This window comes from Triturus cristatus, chromosome 2_2, assembly GCF_964204655.1.
Source record: "Triturus cristatus chromosome 2_2, aTriCri1.1, whole genome shotgun sequence".
In the NCBI taxonomy this organism is placed as follows: domain Eukaryota; kingdom Metazoa; phylum Chordata; class Amphibia; order Caudata; family Salamandridae; genus Triturus; species Triturus cristatus.
This window is the reverse complement of record NC_140582.1, coordinates 715,170,594-715,185,102: the sequence shown is the minus strand read 5'-3', so window position 1 is coordinate 715,185,102 and position 14,509 is coordinate 715,170,594. Positions and strand designations below refer to the sequence as shown.

Genomic DNA, 14,509 nt, shown 5'->3' with positions numbered 1-14,509 from the left:
CAGAAGTCACTACCATGAGGCAGGACTTATAACAGCTGGGCGACAAAGTCAATGGTCTGGATAAATTACAGAGCAGGAAAACTGCACTACATGGGGACCAGCTTCATCTCACTAGAAGAAAAGTTGGAGAAACTTGCACTCAATCAGTAGGACCTAGCAAACAGGTCAAGATGCAGGAACATTCAGACCAGAGGCCTCCTCTAAAGGTGCAGAAGGGCAACATATTCAGACCCATGTGAGAAATATTCTATACTTCCTCAGAAACAATTCTGAAGATGCCTTGATCCACCTAGCCTGCACTCACATAACCGCTGGAGTGAATTCCTTGAGAGACAGACCCCGGGCATTCTGACCCTGGTACATTTGTAAGAGTAAATGATGTTAATCGTATGCTATGAGGCAACCACCTCAGAAGTCCAAAAACTTTAGTTTTACCAAGACGTGGCTCTCTCCATACTCTAGAGTAAAAGGGACCTTGACTGATAATACTTCATCCATAAGCAAGCATTACCCTACCAATGGGACCATCCCGTCAGACTCATTTTCACCTTGGGATGAGTGGGCAAGGAATGGGAGAAGAAGGGATTTGTTTGCTCTGTGACTGAAGCTTTGGATTAGAAGAAAGTGCTCAGCCTGACATCACAGGAGCAACAAGACAGAGAGTTTGTCACAAGATGCTGTCTCTCCCTACGCTGCCTTAAATGGGACAACCCTAAACTAAGAAGTATTGAATAAAGGTCAAATTAGAAAGGTGTCAGAGTCTTCAGAAGAAGGCACTCCAGCTAAAGTCCAAGTAGCATGAAGCCACTCATAGCAGACACAGAAGCAGAGGCCTGTGCCTCATCAAGTCCTAAGATGTCTCTCTGATCCTCACTACGTTAAAGCATAATACATTAGTTGTGCACCCAAGGTAGGTCAGATGCTCCTACAGTAAATTTCCACGATTCCAGCACAAATTGGTTACTGGCACCACCTTTCCCACACCGATAAGTTGCTACTTTCTTCGTCCTTGGCCATGTTTTCTCCTCCTCCATGAGAACTCGCCTCCTTGCTCGTTACCGCATTTCTCCTTGCCAAGATCCATCTTCTCATACCTTGCTATCTTACTAAAACAAAACCCTTCTTTTCTAGTTAATAAGGCTTTGTCTGCACTTGCAATGGAAACAAAAAATACAGGCAAATACAGTCTACATTGAATGTTAGATACAAATTACGTTAGACTTTAAACGTGAGCTTGAAGAACTGAAACGGTTCTCGAGGCCCAAACTTATGTCCATTTAACAGTGCAGTGGGTTACAAATATGTGTACATTTCTACACAAATGGCAAATGCAGCTTTTGAATGCTTGAATAAATTGCAAAGAATTACGAAAATTTCATTTCAAATGCACCAACATTGATATAATTCTTGTTACACATATACATGTTTAAACATTCGTCTACACATACACATCCTGTTTTGTTAACTTCACAATGAGACACGTCTAAATGTTATTTTTTCCTGAAATATTATAATATACATGTTACAAAGACATTTATTTGTCTCTTTTCTATGCACAGTTTTTAGTGTCATTAATTTCCACATGGAGTTCTTTAAATATGCAATACCCCAACTTTTGTTAGTAACATTAATCACACAGAAGATATTCGAGAGCTGACTACGCATGATTATGATGCACTCCTACAGTAGCTTATGATTTGACCATATTTACGCTGCTCCAATTCCATTTAGTACTTACAACTGATAATTTCAAAACATTCCACTGAACTTTCGTATTTTTCTTATTAGACAAAAGGAGTAGAATACATGAAGACAATCGTGAACTCTGAAAGCCCCAGAGCTACGCACTTACGATATGCTGCAGCATACAACCTTGGCAGAGCCTACTTTGAAGGATATGGTGTTACACATTCAGATAAAGAGGCTGAAAGGTAATAGGTTTGTGGTAAAGGAGTCAATGCTTAGCCCTCAGAGAAAGAAATGTGTTTTCATTTGCTTAACTATTTTTTAGACGTGTTACGATTTTAAAAACATGCAGAATTGAGGGTGAGTCTTAACATGAACCATACGATGAAACCATTCTGATGGATATTTCTACCCACAGATTCCTCACCTCTTGAATATCCCCAGGTGCCAAATTGGATCCAGAAGCTCCTCCTCTTCCAGAAGCACCTCCTGTACCAGGAGGTGGTGCTGGCTCCATCTTGGCACTGGAAGCAGAAGTGAAGTCATATAGCACCACGCAAGCGCATTGGCTTAATTTCTCTTTTTTCTTCACCCTTTGATGCTGATCCAGAGCTACTCTGTGTGCATTTTTCATGTTTTCAGTGCTTTATTCCACTTTTGCTAACTTTCTTTAGTGTAGTGCTTAGGGCTGTTACGGTCAAAGAAATCAGGCTTCAAACTGCGTTGCACGTGCATGAACAGGTGGCTGTTGCAAACACTCAGGAGTGCAAGGCCAAACCTTTTTTCCCCCAAAACATTTATTAGGTTTTGAACAATAATGCAATGCAATATAAGTAGACCGCCAACAGGCAAGTACAGTAACCAATTTTTCAAACATTTAGGATAGGTAGACTATCCAACCTGGCTGTAGAACCGGTATGAATAATATAGGACAAAGCAAGTTAGAAATATAACAAATGAAACCAGAACAATAACGACCCTGAGCTATATAAATAGGATGCTCCAAACCTAAGCAGCGGTCCAGTCCCCCCTTTCAAACCTCCAGGGAGGGGGCAGGCAGGAGTTTCGTTCCATGCCCTTGCAACATCAAGTATGGCTATAGTAAGGTCCAGCCATAGCAGGGCCCACTGAAATCTGTTCCCGTCAATGTCTCCTGATATGTGAAACTGTGCACACTGTGGGGTTCTCTGCAGAATCAGGCCCTGCACTCCCTCCAGGCAATCAAATGCCCCAGTCCAGAAGGGGGCCAGAACCGCACAACTCCAGACTGTATGCAAGAAGTTCCCCATCTTGGGCTAACAGCACATACATGCGCAGATGCAATAAGGCCCCCTCTTCCACAGCTTCTCCCTAGTATAATAAACTCTGTGTAAGTAGCACAGCTGAATATGACGATACTGGAAGATGATGGCTGCTCCACAGGGAAAAGCCAACGCCTCCCTTCAGTCCTTCTCGCCAGAGGACCCAGGTCGTGAGCCCACGCCTCCCAAAGGGCCTCAAAAGAATCTGAAGCATTGACCACCTGTTATGATATAAGACTGAGCTCTTGTGTTGTGGGATGTTCCTCAAAAGCACTTCGGCTTCTGGAAGGAGGTGACATTCCAGGATATCCCCTAAATGTACGATGTAGGGTGTGAGGGCGTGACAGAGTTGCAGATATTTATAAAGCTGGAGCTCCTCCTAAAGTTCAGCAAATAATTTGAGCGAGTTCCCTTTGAGGATGTCCCCCAATCGGGAAATTCATATGAGGTCCCATTGCTGAAACCCCTGTAGGCCAGCAACCTGGTGCAGGGCTGTACCCTCCCACAAAGGAGTCTCCCTGGTAACCCAGCCCCTCCACCCTGTGAATGCACCTGCCTCCCTCCATGTCGTGAGGACCACCTCATCCCCAGGGGGAGGCCCCGGGGGACCGAACCCCCTGTACAACAGGTGCAGGAGGGACTGCACGCCCAGCGCCCATCCCTTGGCTGTGTAGGTGGGGGTCCCAAACCCTCCAAACTACCAGTAGTTTAGGATGGGCAGTTGGGCTGATCTTTAGTAGGACTGCACTTCTGGCATGGCAATACCGCCATCATAGGCTGATTTACAATACTTAGAGAGGGCAATTCTGGGTGGACCGTGACTCCAGAGGAAACCCTGTAAGAGTGAATCGATACGGGAAAAGAGGGACACAGGCAACAGGAAGTTTTGGAGTTCGTACAAGAGCCATGGAAGAGCCACCATCTTAAAAATAGTCGATCTCCTGAGAAGTGTTGCCCAGTGTCTCAAGTTAACTGTCAAACAGTAAATGTAAATGTAAATTGATACTTGTGTAGCGCACTACTCGCCCGCAAGGGTCTCAAGGCGCTTGTACGAATACCGCTGTGGAACCCATCCTGGCTTTCCCTGTGAGGTGTCCACTCCAGGGCACTCCCAAGGTGGAGGCCCGGCATCCTTAGCGTTGTGGGGGCCGTTTTGGAGATTAAGCAAGCTATTGCCCAGAGTTGCAGAGTGGGACTCCATGATTGGAATAGGCACCGAGGCGAGAATTGTCAGGTCCGTGGAATTTTGAGCCCAAGACCCACCGAGGCGGGGAATTGAACCCTGGTCCCGGGCCAGACCTCTGCATCAGGGTCTGGCGCTCTAACCATTGAGCCACACTTCTCCACGTCAGTTTGCAGCTGTATATTCAGGGCTCATGCCCGAGCCTTGTTCGTAGTGATATGCCTCCTCAGGTATCAGAATCCCTGTCTGAGGACTCTGAGCTCTGACATCCACGACAAATCCAGCGTGTCTTCGCTTGCTAGGTAAATCGAGGTCTTTCCAAGGTGTACTAGGAGTCCTGAGAATTTCATGAAGATGTCCAGTATCGGGAGCGCACACGGCCTGAGCCCCGGAGGTCTGTCAGGAATATGAGCACATCATATGCATATTACACAATCCTTTCTTCCGCTCCTGGTCTCCACATGAACTCCCTCAGCTACTTATCCACTTGGATCCAGTCCGCCAAGGGTTCAATAACCAGTGCAAAGATGAGTGAGGAGAGGGGGCACCCCTGACCTCTTTCTCCCTCAACTGGAAAGTGAGCAGAGGAAGCCCCACCCACCCGACCCTGGGCAAACAACTCTGTGTAAAAGAGCTTGTTGATAAATCGTGGTCCAAAATTCATCTTGGCCAGGAGAGAACACAAATGGCCAGCCCACTGAGTCAAAGGCTTTACAAAAGTCCACTTGCAGACACACACTCTCCTTGTGGCAGTGCTTGGACTGTGCAGTAGCATTGCAGACTCGTCGTATGTTGTGTCTCAGCATCCCTTGTTCACAGATCCTTGAGAGACTTTCCTCCTGAGCCAATCGAGGACATTTGGGATACGATTCCAATATTATGGAAGGAAGCTAATGTTCCAGTCATGATGATTCTTTGTCTGCTGGCTTTCTGCATCCTACCGGTCAGTTATGCATGCTGGAATTTTGAGGGCTGATGCTTTCATCTACAGTGGTTCCAGCAATGAGGAAATATGTCGGACAGCACCACGGTCTCTCAGGACACTGCAGCAGACCTGAGCTGGTGGTCAGTAGAGGAGCTCCTTTCACAAAGGATGTCCTTTTACCCTCCTTCAGCAAGTAAGTAAGTACATTTTATTATGCTTGATTAATTAAAACCGTTGCATATAATACATAAACAATAAAATCAGAGATTATAGTAAGTGTAAAAATTACAAGGTTAAAATAGCTACTTTGCGATATCCTTAAAAAAAAAAAGAGAATTTGTTTAAAAAAAACTTTACTGATTGACTCATAAGTGCTTAGATACCTAATACAGTTAATGCTCAGTCTGTTAAGTCAGTTCAGTGAGGATTGTCTGTTTGAGCTGATGAATGCTCCTGCGCGGCAAGTAACGTCTACCAGCTGTACCTGCTTGTAGTGTCACGATACCAGTTAGAAAACCTGGATGTAGCAATACAGGGCAAGATCTAGGAGAGTCAAGGCCATATAAGGATCTAAGTCGTAACAATGAAAGATAGATTTTTAAGCCTTTGTTCAGTTAGGTCGAAAAATGTTGTAAGACAGCAGTTTAGCTGTACTAAAGTTGGATTAAAGCACAGCATCACCACCTGTCTACAAGACCTGACTCCATGCTGGTTAAAGAGTGGTTTCAACAAAGATTGCCGTATGTCCTGTAGATTCTTGCAGATCCATATAATGTGAATAAAATTCTCCATGCCGCAGGTGCACAGTCGGCAAAGCTGGTCACCTCCTCTTCTTTCTCAAGGCGGTAAGAATTGATTGATTAAGCCAACCCCCAACCAGAGACTTAAGAATTTTTCCTTTGTGGCAATCTTTGTTCCTGCCTTAAGATAAGGTTGGGGATTAAGGACATCATAGTTATTGAGCACAGCCCAGCCGAGAGCACGTTTGGACAGTGCATTCTTGTGCTCTATGGGTGAGATTAATCTTGTTGTCTTTGTTACGAGTTTTTTAAAAGCAGAGTGACCCATTGAGATGTTCCAGGCATCTGTCAAGCCTAGAGTTTTGATGGAGTCCTGAAGGTACATGTTGGCTGGCAATTTCCCAGTGCGGAGCAACTCTACCCAGAGATGGTTATTCAAAGACCCTATTTCAGCGGCTCTAATTCTGGGCCAGCTTTTTACGAAGGCTCCTTTTCTTTCTACCGCCTGTTTTTGAAGGCCAAATTCCAGCCTTATTTGAGCCGGTGAAGCATATTTGGGAAGATGGAAAATCGCTTGGTAGGAGGATACCATTATGCTTTCTAGAGTTGCAGCGTTTCTGCCGGTCAAAGATTTACTTCCGTAGGTGATTGTAGATTGCAGTTTGGCTTGCAGCACTTTTAAAAATGGGTCAAGGTTTAGGTCCGGCAGCTTCTTCTTCAGGGGCTTCAGTGCTAAATAAGTCCTTCAGCAGTGACCACTTTAGTAGTGGACACATCCACCACAGGGTGAGTTGTATCTGAAGTAAATGGAGATTAGAGATCATGGGTCTCAAAAGAGCATCTTCTACACAACAGCCTTCTTGAACTGTGGGTTAGTTTCATGGCTCTGAAAGTCTTTCTCCCACTGCTTGGTGGATGGTCTATCCAGATCTCAATGGACTATATGACTCAGATGTAGTATGTCAACAAGCAGGGAGGATTAGGGTCTCACTTTCTCTGTTGAAGTACTGGGGCTCAGTTCTTGGACTAGGAAGCGTGGACTCGGGCTGATCGCCAGCCATCTGGTAGACTCTCTGACCACCAGGGCCAAATGGGTGGGGCTATATTGTTGTAATTTTCATTGGAAAAGCTCATGAGATTTATCCTTTCTTGCTGATGCACTTTCCTTTGACCCTGGAGTCACTTGCTTGATGGGTGAGGATAGATTCCCAAATTAGAGTTTGATGGTTTGCCCAATGGAAAGAATGCACATCATTATATGCAGATGATATCTTTCTATATGTGGTGAATACAGAAACCTTCATAGACAAAATATTACATATGTTAAGAATATTTGCACAATATGTCGATTTTAGCAAAGCATGGGAAAATGGCAGGGTGGTACTCCTCTCCTCTACCCTACCCTCTAAGGTTATGACAGAGGGTTGCAAATACCTGTGAGTGTATGTGACCAGAGACAAGGGGGGAGTCTTCATTGATGTAACGTATAAGGAGTGCTGGCAGACTTCAAAGACGATGTGAAACTTTGGAGATCGATGCCTCTCTCCTTTTAACGGAGAGCAGCAATCTATAAAATGATTATCTTACCGAAATAGCTGTAGTTATTACAAAATCCGCCATACTGTGTAAAGGAAGGATTTTTCTAGAAAAATAATGCAACATTGAGAACATTACTATGGGGCAGGGACACCCAGAGATTGGCACACCAAGCACTGTCCTGAGAAGTACAAGATCGGGACATTGTGTCTCCACAGCTGCTTAAATATTATTGGGTATGTGCAGTAGACTCAAGGCAAAAATCAAGTAGTCCTACTGTACCAATATTATAATTTAATTAACAATACTGGACAACTGGATTATTCCTATATATACAATTATTTGTATATTTAATTTTTTCAACTTCATGTTCCACTAAAATATCTGAAAAATCAAATCTTTTACGTATATAGTTCAAAGACCACGCAATAAATACTGAGATTCTTATTATACAAAATAAAGCAATGCAAACTATTTTTTGTGTATACAAAGTCCTTGTGTATGTTTGTGTAACAGGGCTCCTTATTTTGAGCGTAATTGAACAGTTCAAGCCAATATATGTCTCCCCATGATTAATGGGTAGTCCATTTATGTAGTGAAAATAAGAAGAACCATCGCAGTGGGTTAGCTTGTAAAAGTTGTCACTACCTTTTGGCCCTATTTAATTTCTGGGCCCCCTCAGGACCATCACAAGGACTGATGATTAAAATTATATATACATGATGTATGTTACAAATGTACATTATACGTTGCACCACACAAAGAGAAAAACTATGCAAATGATGAGTTTGGACACTGGGAGTGGAGAAATGCGAGTCCCTCTCAGCGAGTGCAAATTCAATACATTAAAAGGAAACCCTCTTGCTTATTGTGCATGTTTTTCTTAAAAGCATATACCAGTGTGTATCCACGTGAATGCTCTTGTCTTTGTCCTATCAATAAAGGAAACATGGTTAGACACACTGTATCAGACCCACTCTATATAGCATTAATAAGAACATTACAGCATGATAGAAGTTGCAGGCGTGGTTTTACCTCTGATTGGTTGGTTTTTGGCCAGGAGTCCCAAAGATGTTGTAAATGGTGTCAGCTCTGGTGTTCCATTTTGAAACTAACTCCCCAACATGCGTGACAGCATTTCGTGTTGTTAGGAGCCGGAAATGTTCCGAGGCAGAGAGCTCCACCGAGTTATAGCGCAATCCCTGCGTGTCCCAGAAAGATCTAATCTGTGCTCCCCCTTTCTCCCATTGTGTCTCCCGGAGTGTAATGGTTTAAACGTGCGTGACCAGTTTAATTGACACTGGTTACGTACTAAAAATGGGCGTTTATTCCATTACGCGCTAAAGGTTTAAAATAAAGGTGCAGCCATATTGGAATGGCGACAAAAGAATACAATCACTGCCCGTGTCAGATAATCTGTATATTAATTAAAAACAACGCAGCAATATTATTTGCCAAAACATATTTATAAGCATTCAGATATTATTGTTGTGTCACATATATTACAAATTCATCAAGAAGTGGCAGATGTTCTGTTAGTTGTAATTTGAAGCGACAGTGACAGAAATGCACTCTTTTTTAATAACCACATTTTATTAGTTTTAACAAGTAGCAGCATCATCCGGCACCAATCGATTAACATCACCAAAGTGTGTATCGGATATTGGAACATAATATACGCATCTGTAAACATCGACATCATTACACCAGCAGTCCATGATGTGCCCACCACCCACCCCATATCTTATCATGCTTTTGGATATTGACCACACCTAGAAACTGCCAGAGCACCCCTCATTGGTAGTATGGAGGGATGAGGTGGATTTGTGTGTGTTCCAAGAAAAGCAGATCTATGAGGCATAGGGGGTTACTCCCTGTTTGCCTGCTGGGGGCGGACTGGCCCAGTGCAGACAACCAACACAATTGTGGCCCCATTACATAGCGGATGAACAATTGACTGAGAGGCCCCGATTACATATCATTCTTATTGCTGAACTCTGGTGTGTTTGTGAGACCAGGGCTCAGACGGCCCTGCTCTCCTGTCCTTTGTGTAGTTTTGTGCCAGTGCGGGAGCCAAGGGCTCCTGAACTGGGCAAAACTGGTTTATGCAAGGAGAGCACCAATGTCACCCCACCCTACTTAATTCCAAAGGAGTGGTGGTCACACCTCTCTTTTGGAGGAAATCCATTGTTCAGCTTCCCCTGCCCGAGTTATGCTCTAAGGAGGCCCCCAGTGCATTGTATCTTGCAACTAACACTGGAATCGTTGTAGTTGCATGATTCCAACATGTTTGATACCAACATTTCCCTCCCTGCAATGCATATTCCCACCTTGACAGTGCTCTCATGGAACACCAGTGGCCTTCTAGACCGGGTTTAGAGGTCTGCAGTGTTGCGCTATATTTAACAGGTACAAACCGGTTAGTGTTCTCCTGCAGGCGACCCATTTATTGGGATCTTGGTGTTCTTTTCTGGGCTGGTTCAGCTACAATAGAGTGTTGCACTCCAGCTTTGCACAGGACTCCTCAGGGGTGGCCCTGATGTTACACAGATCCCCTCCGATGATGGAAACAAAGGTCCATGAAGACTCACAGGAGAGATTTGTGGGGATTGAGGGTTGTATGGCTGCTAGACACTACAATCTTGTTTCCTGCTATCTTCCTCCTCCGCTGCTGCAGCCTGCTTTACAAGTACTCACATCCCTGATCTTGGCTCACCCCCTGGGGACTATTGTGATAGGTGAGGACTTTAGTGCGGTTCCTAATCCTTCAATAGACACGTCGAGTTCTGCCCATTGAGGCTGGCATACTTGCTCGACTTGCTTATCCACATAGGCCAACTCCATGGGTTTATGCGGGGTGTGGCGTTCTTGGCATCCCACGCTACGGGGATATACGCACCAGTCTGCGCCTCACAATACAGAGCCACGCATTGACCGGATATGGGTACCAGCTGCACATCTCCTCCCCCTTCAATACATTCGGATCCTTCCACAGGGCATTTCTCATCATGGCTGCTTACTGATGGAGTGGGGTATTGTCCTCAGTCTCCTAGCCCTCTGTGGCAATTGATGGCCTAGCGCTTGACCCTGCATGCATCAAGTTCATTGAAGAGGCGCTCAGAACCTTCTTTAAACTCAATGAGGGTTTGGTGCCTTCTTCAGCGATGCTCTGGTCCTCAAGCAAGCCCTCCATGAGGGGTGTCTTGAAGGGCTATGTGCGTCGTTGTGAATCTCCCTAACAGGCTCGGGTGACTGATCTTGATACCCAGATACACAATTGGAAACTTGCTCTCATCGCTCTGATACGGAAGATACATTTCGCCTCCTGGCACTGGCATGTGCCGAATTTGAGGAGGCCAAACAATGTTGGAACGGTTTATGACTCGGGTGATAAATCTAACAAACTGCTCTTCTGGCTGGCAACCTGCACTATTTGCACTAGGGTAGTGCCCGCCATACAGGATCAAATCAGCCGCCTCCTATAAGACGTACCTAGAATCGCACAGACATTTGCCTCATTCTACCAAAATATTTTACAACTGTTGTCCCGCCTCGCCGATGAGGCAGACAACCCTATTCTCCGGGACATCCCACTACCCTCCATCCCCACTTGGAAATAGACTTGGCTATATCTGACCTCCAATCGGGAAGGACCATGGCCCTGACTGGTATCTCATTGAATACTAAATGAAGTTCTGGGATATAGTGACCCCTCACCTCTTGACTTTTTACCACGCAGCAATACAACTGGGTTTGTTCCACCCGATTTGGACTGTACCACCTTTGTGGTGCTTCCCAAAGAGGGCCACCCCCCGGCCCAGTGCTCCTCCTACCACCGTATCTCACTTATCAATGCGGATATAAAGATTTATGCTAAGGTCTTGGCAACCAGGCTGGCCAGCTCTCTTCCCCACCTTATTCAACTGGACCAATGTGGGTTTATGCAAGGCAGGAGCACACATCACTGCATTCGTAGGGTGCAGTCGTCTCCCTCTCAAACGCAGGCCCTCGAGGGCACTCTTTCATTGCTCCTGGTATACTTCTCCAAGGCCTTTGACACTGTCTTCTGGGACTTCATGGATGCAATCCTGAGGTGGTTGGGCATGGGGGAAGCGTTTCCCGAATTGATTTGTCTCCCCTATAAAGACCCATGGCTCGGTTCCGGGTGAATGCAATCCTGTTTGACCCCTTCTGAGGCCAGCGGGGTAAACATCAGGGCTCCCCACTCTCCCCTTTATCATTTGCATTAACCATTGAACCCCTGGCATCCCTTATTCGCTGCGACTCACGGGTGCGGGATGGAGATGGGGAGGTGGACTTGAGGAGCGCATAGCACTCTATGCAGAAGACATACTCCTATTCCTTGGTGACCCACAGGCCTCCTGAAACTGATGCCTGGAGATTCTCCAGCTATGTGGCGACGCCTCCGGCCTCCAAATCAACACGAGTAAATCCATCCTGGTGGAGGTGTGGGGGAATGCTAAGGGTGAGGCTGGTGTCCAGATATTCCTATCCAACAGAATTCTTTTAAGTATCTGGGGATCCACATATCCCATCTGCCAGATCTGGTGTGGACACTTAACTTTCAACACCTAGCCCAAGCCCTAGATCGTGACCTATGCCGATGGTCTGGACTACCCCAGAATCCTATTCAGGGGTAGACCAAGTTGTGCTCTTTACAGTGCTTTTCCTCCCCCATTCCTCACCATTTCCTGAATGTGGTTCCAATTCCTGACCTCTAAACTCACTGCATTTATATGGACCGGCATACCTCATGGAGTGGCATTCCACTCAGCGTGCAAGTTGCCCTTTTGATGGAGGTCTTGGCCTGTCTCACATCTATGGGTACTACTTGGCGGTGTAGCTGGTGCCTATTAACGAATGGTCTACCGGGTGGTGGGATGACCCAGCCTATCGTCTTGAACTCCACTTGGTTAGCTTTGAAGGGCTCTTCGGTCTCCTCTACAGCTCTCGGTTGCACTGGGCGCTGCCACTCTGCACCACGATGTCGGTCTTGTGCTGGAAGCCGGCCCTGCATTTTGTTTTGTATGACTCCCCTCTGGCAGGGTGTGTGGCTCCAACAGCTTTCCAACCTTGAGGGCCTCACCCATTGGGACCGCAAAGGCATCTCATACTTGGGGGATGTCTACAGGGGAGATAATTTGATGTCCTTCCAAGACTTAAAAGACCAATACACCCTCGCACACAGTTCTACCGATTCCTTCAGCTGCGACACGCACACTGCGCTCCAACATTCCCATGACCATTCCACTGCCTGAACATAGCTCGCTTGAGGCCAAAATGTTCCTGGTGCACCTGGGGACGGGAGCCATCTCCACAATCTATTGGTCCCTGATCATCAAGGCCCCCAGTGGCTTTGATTCCCTCTTTCAGAATTGGGTAACTTGGGTGAGGGTACTAAATGAAACAGACTAGAGGGATGAAACTGACTACAGGGAGGCCTGCCTTGCACTACAGGAGCCAACAATTTCCACCTGTTTGCGCATGGTCCAAGTGAACTATCTCCACGCCATTTACATCATCTCACTCCACATCCAATGAATGTCGCCCTCAATCCTGGCTACTTATGCACAGTGCGCACTCCCCATGGCCGACTTCTTTCACGTGGCCTGGGATTGTCCCGCACTGCGTCCCTTTTCGGCCGGGGTAGTTCGAGAGCTTTCGGCGGTCTTGGGTTGTTCCCTTTAGTTGATCCCCTGTACTGCTCTGCTTGGGATTGTGAAGGAATTGGGGGGCCTTGCACTTAACAGATCCTTGTTGGGGTGGTCTCTCTGGTGGGCAAACGAGTTGTGGTCTGATTGTGTAATCGGCCTACAATCCTCTCAATCCCAAGGTGGTGCACAGGAGTGGACTAGTGCGCACAACCTATTTATGCTGCAAGAGGATGTCCCCATAAACACGACAGGGTATGGGATAAATGGTGTTCCTTCTATGGACTATTGTTGTAAAACTGTGTTTTTCTTTACTGTGACTGTGCTGAATTGGTCTATCTCCCATTACACTGCTCTAACTGCTTCTGACGATGGATGTACTTGCTGTAAAACTTCAAGAAAGTTGATAATAAAAAAGAATAAGGTGTAAGGGACATCCATCACTTTTTGGGGAATGTCCTACATCACCAAATATGGCCCTTCATTTTCAGTTTACCATATTTAAACAACCCCCTCCCCCCAAAAACCTTTCTGGAATCCAGACCATGTGACATTCCTCTTTTTCAGCCATCAAATGCCTATCCTTCAATTGATTGCATGGGCTCTGGATTCTATTGGATCAGAATGAATATAGCAGAGAAGCTCAGGTCCAGTTTCTTAAGAATGCTGTCCCATGTCTCCATCACATTATTAGCTAAAATATTGGGTGTGCCTTAGATACAAATTAAATAGCCTAACAACCCGAGCTTCCTTCATGAAGATACGATGTTCTCCCGATGAAGTATCCATCCGTTTGCCATTTTTTTTATAAATTTGGGATGAATGTAGATATACATCAGGGTTTGCTGTTCCACCGATATTTTTCATGAGACATAAGAGTATATTCTGAATGTAGTAATTCTTTTCTGGAGTCCTTCACTTTCACATGCGTATATATTGAGCGCCTTATTTATAAAGGCCTGCAACACTTTTAAACCAACGTTGCATCACTTTTTGTGATGCTGTGACTGGGTAAATAATGCGCCACAGTGCACCATATTTACAAAGTGACGCATCTAAGCAGATGCTTCACTTTCTTTACTTTATAAAGGCCTGCACTACATTATACCTGCGTCAGGTATAATGTTTGCAGGGTGGGCGTTCCCCTGCAATATAGGGTCGTAGGAGTGGCGCAGTCACTTCTAGGATGATACTGCGTCAATATATTACACTTGCCTCACAGCAGGAGTGAGACTGACAGAGGCCCTTTCACATAGGGCTTGCCCCATATCGAAGGACATATTGCTGGAGTTGTGTCTGTTTTCAGACACATCCCAGCAATGCGTCACTTTTGCGCCTACAGATACGTCAGTAATACTGATGTATCTGTAACTCCTTGTGACATGGAGCGACATACATTAAATATGGCGCATCCATGGTGTCGCAAGGAGGACAAAGTGAAAACTGTTGCATCTCTATTTTCACGT

General features: G+C 45.6%; 1 protein-coding gene across 2 annotated transcripts in view; it reads left to right on the top strand.

The window, feature by feature from the left end:
- Positions 1-14,509, top strand: part of LRP2BP (LRP2 binding protein) — a 231,223-nt gene that overhangs the window by 141,782 nt on the left and 74,932 nt on the right. For both annotated transcript variants that reach the window (XM_085643285.1, XM_085643286.1), the window contains exon 5: positions 1,789-1,931. In XM_085643285.1, the coding sequence (XP_085499411.1) occupies positions 1,789-1,931 (143 nt within the window). The remainder of the gene's footprint in view (positions 1-1,788; positions 1,932-14,509) is intronic.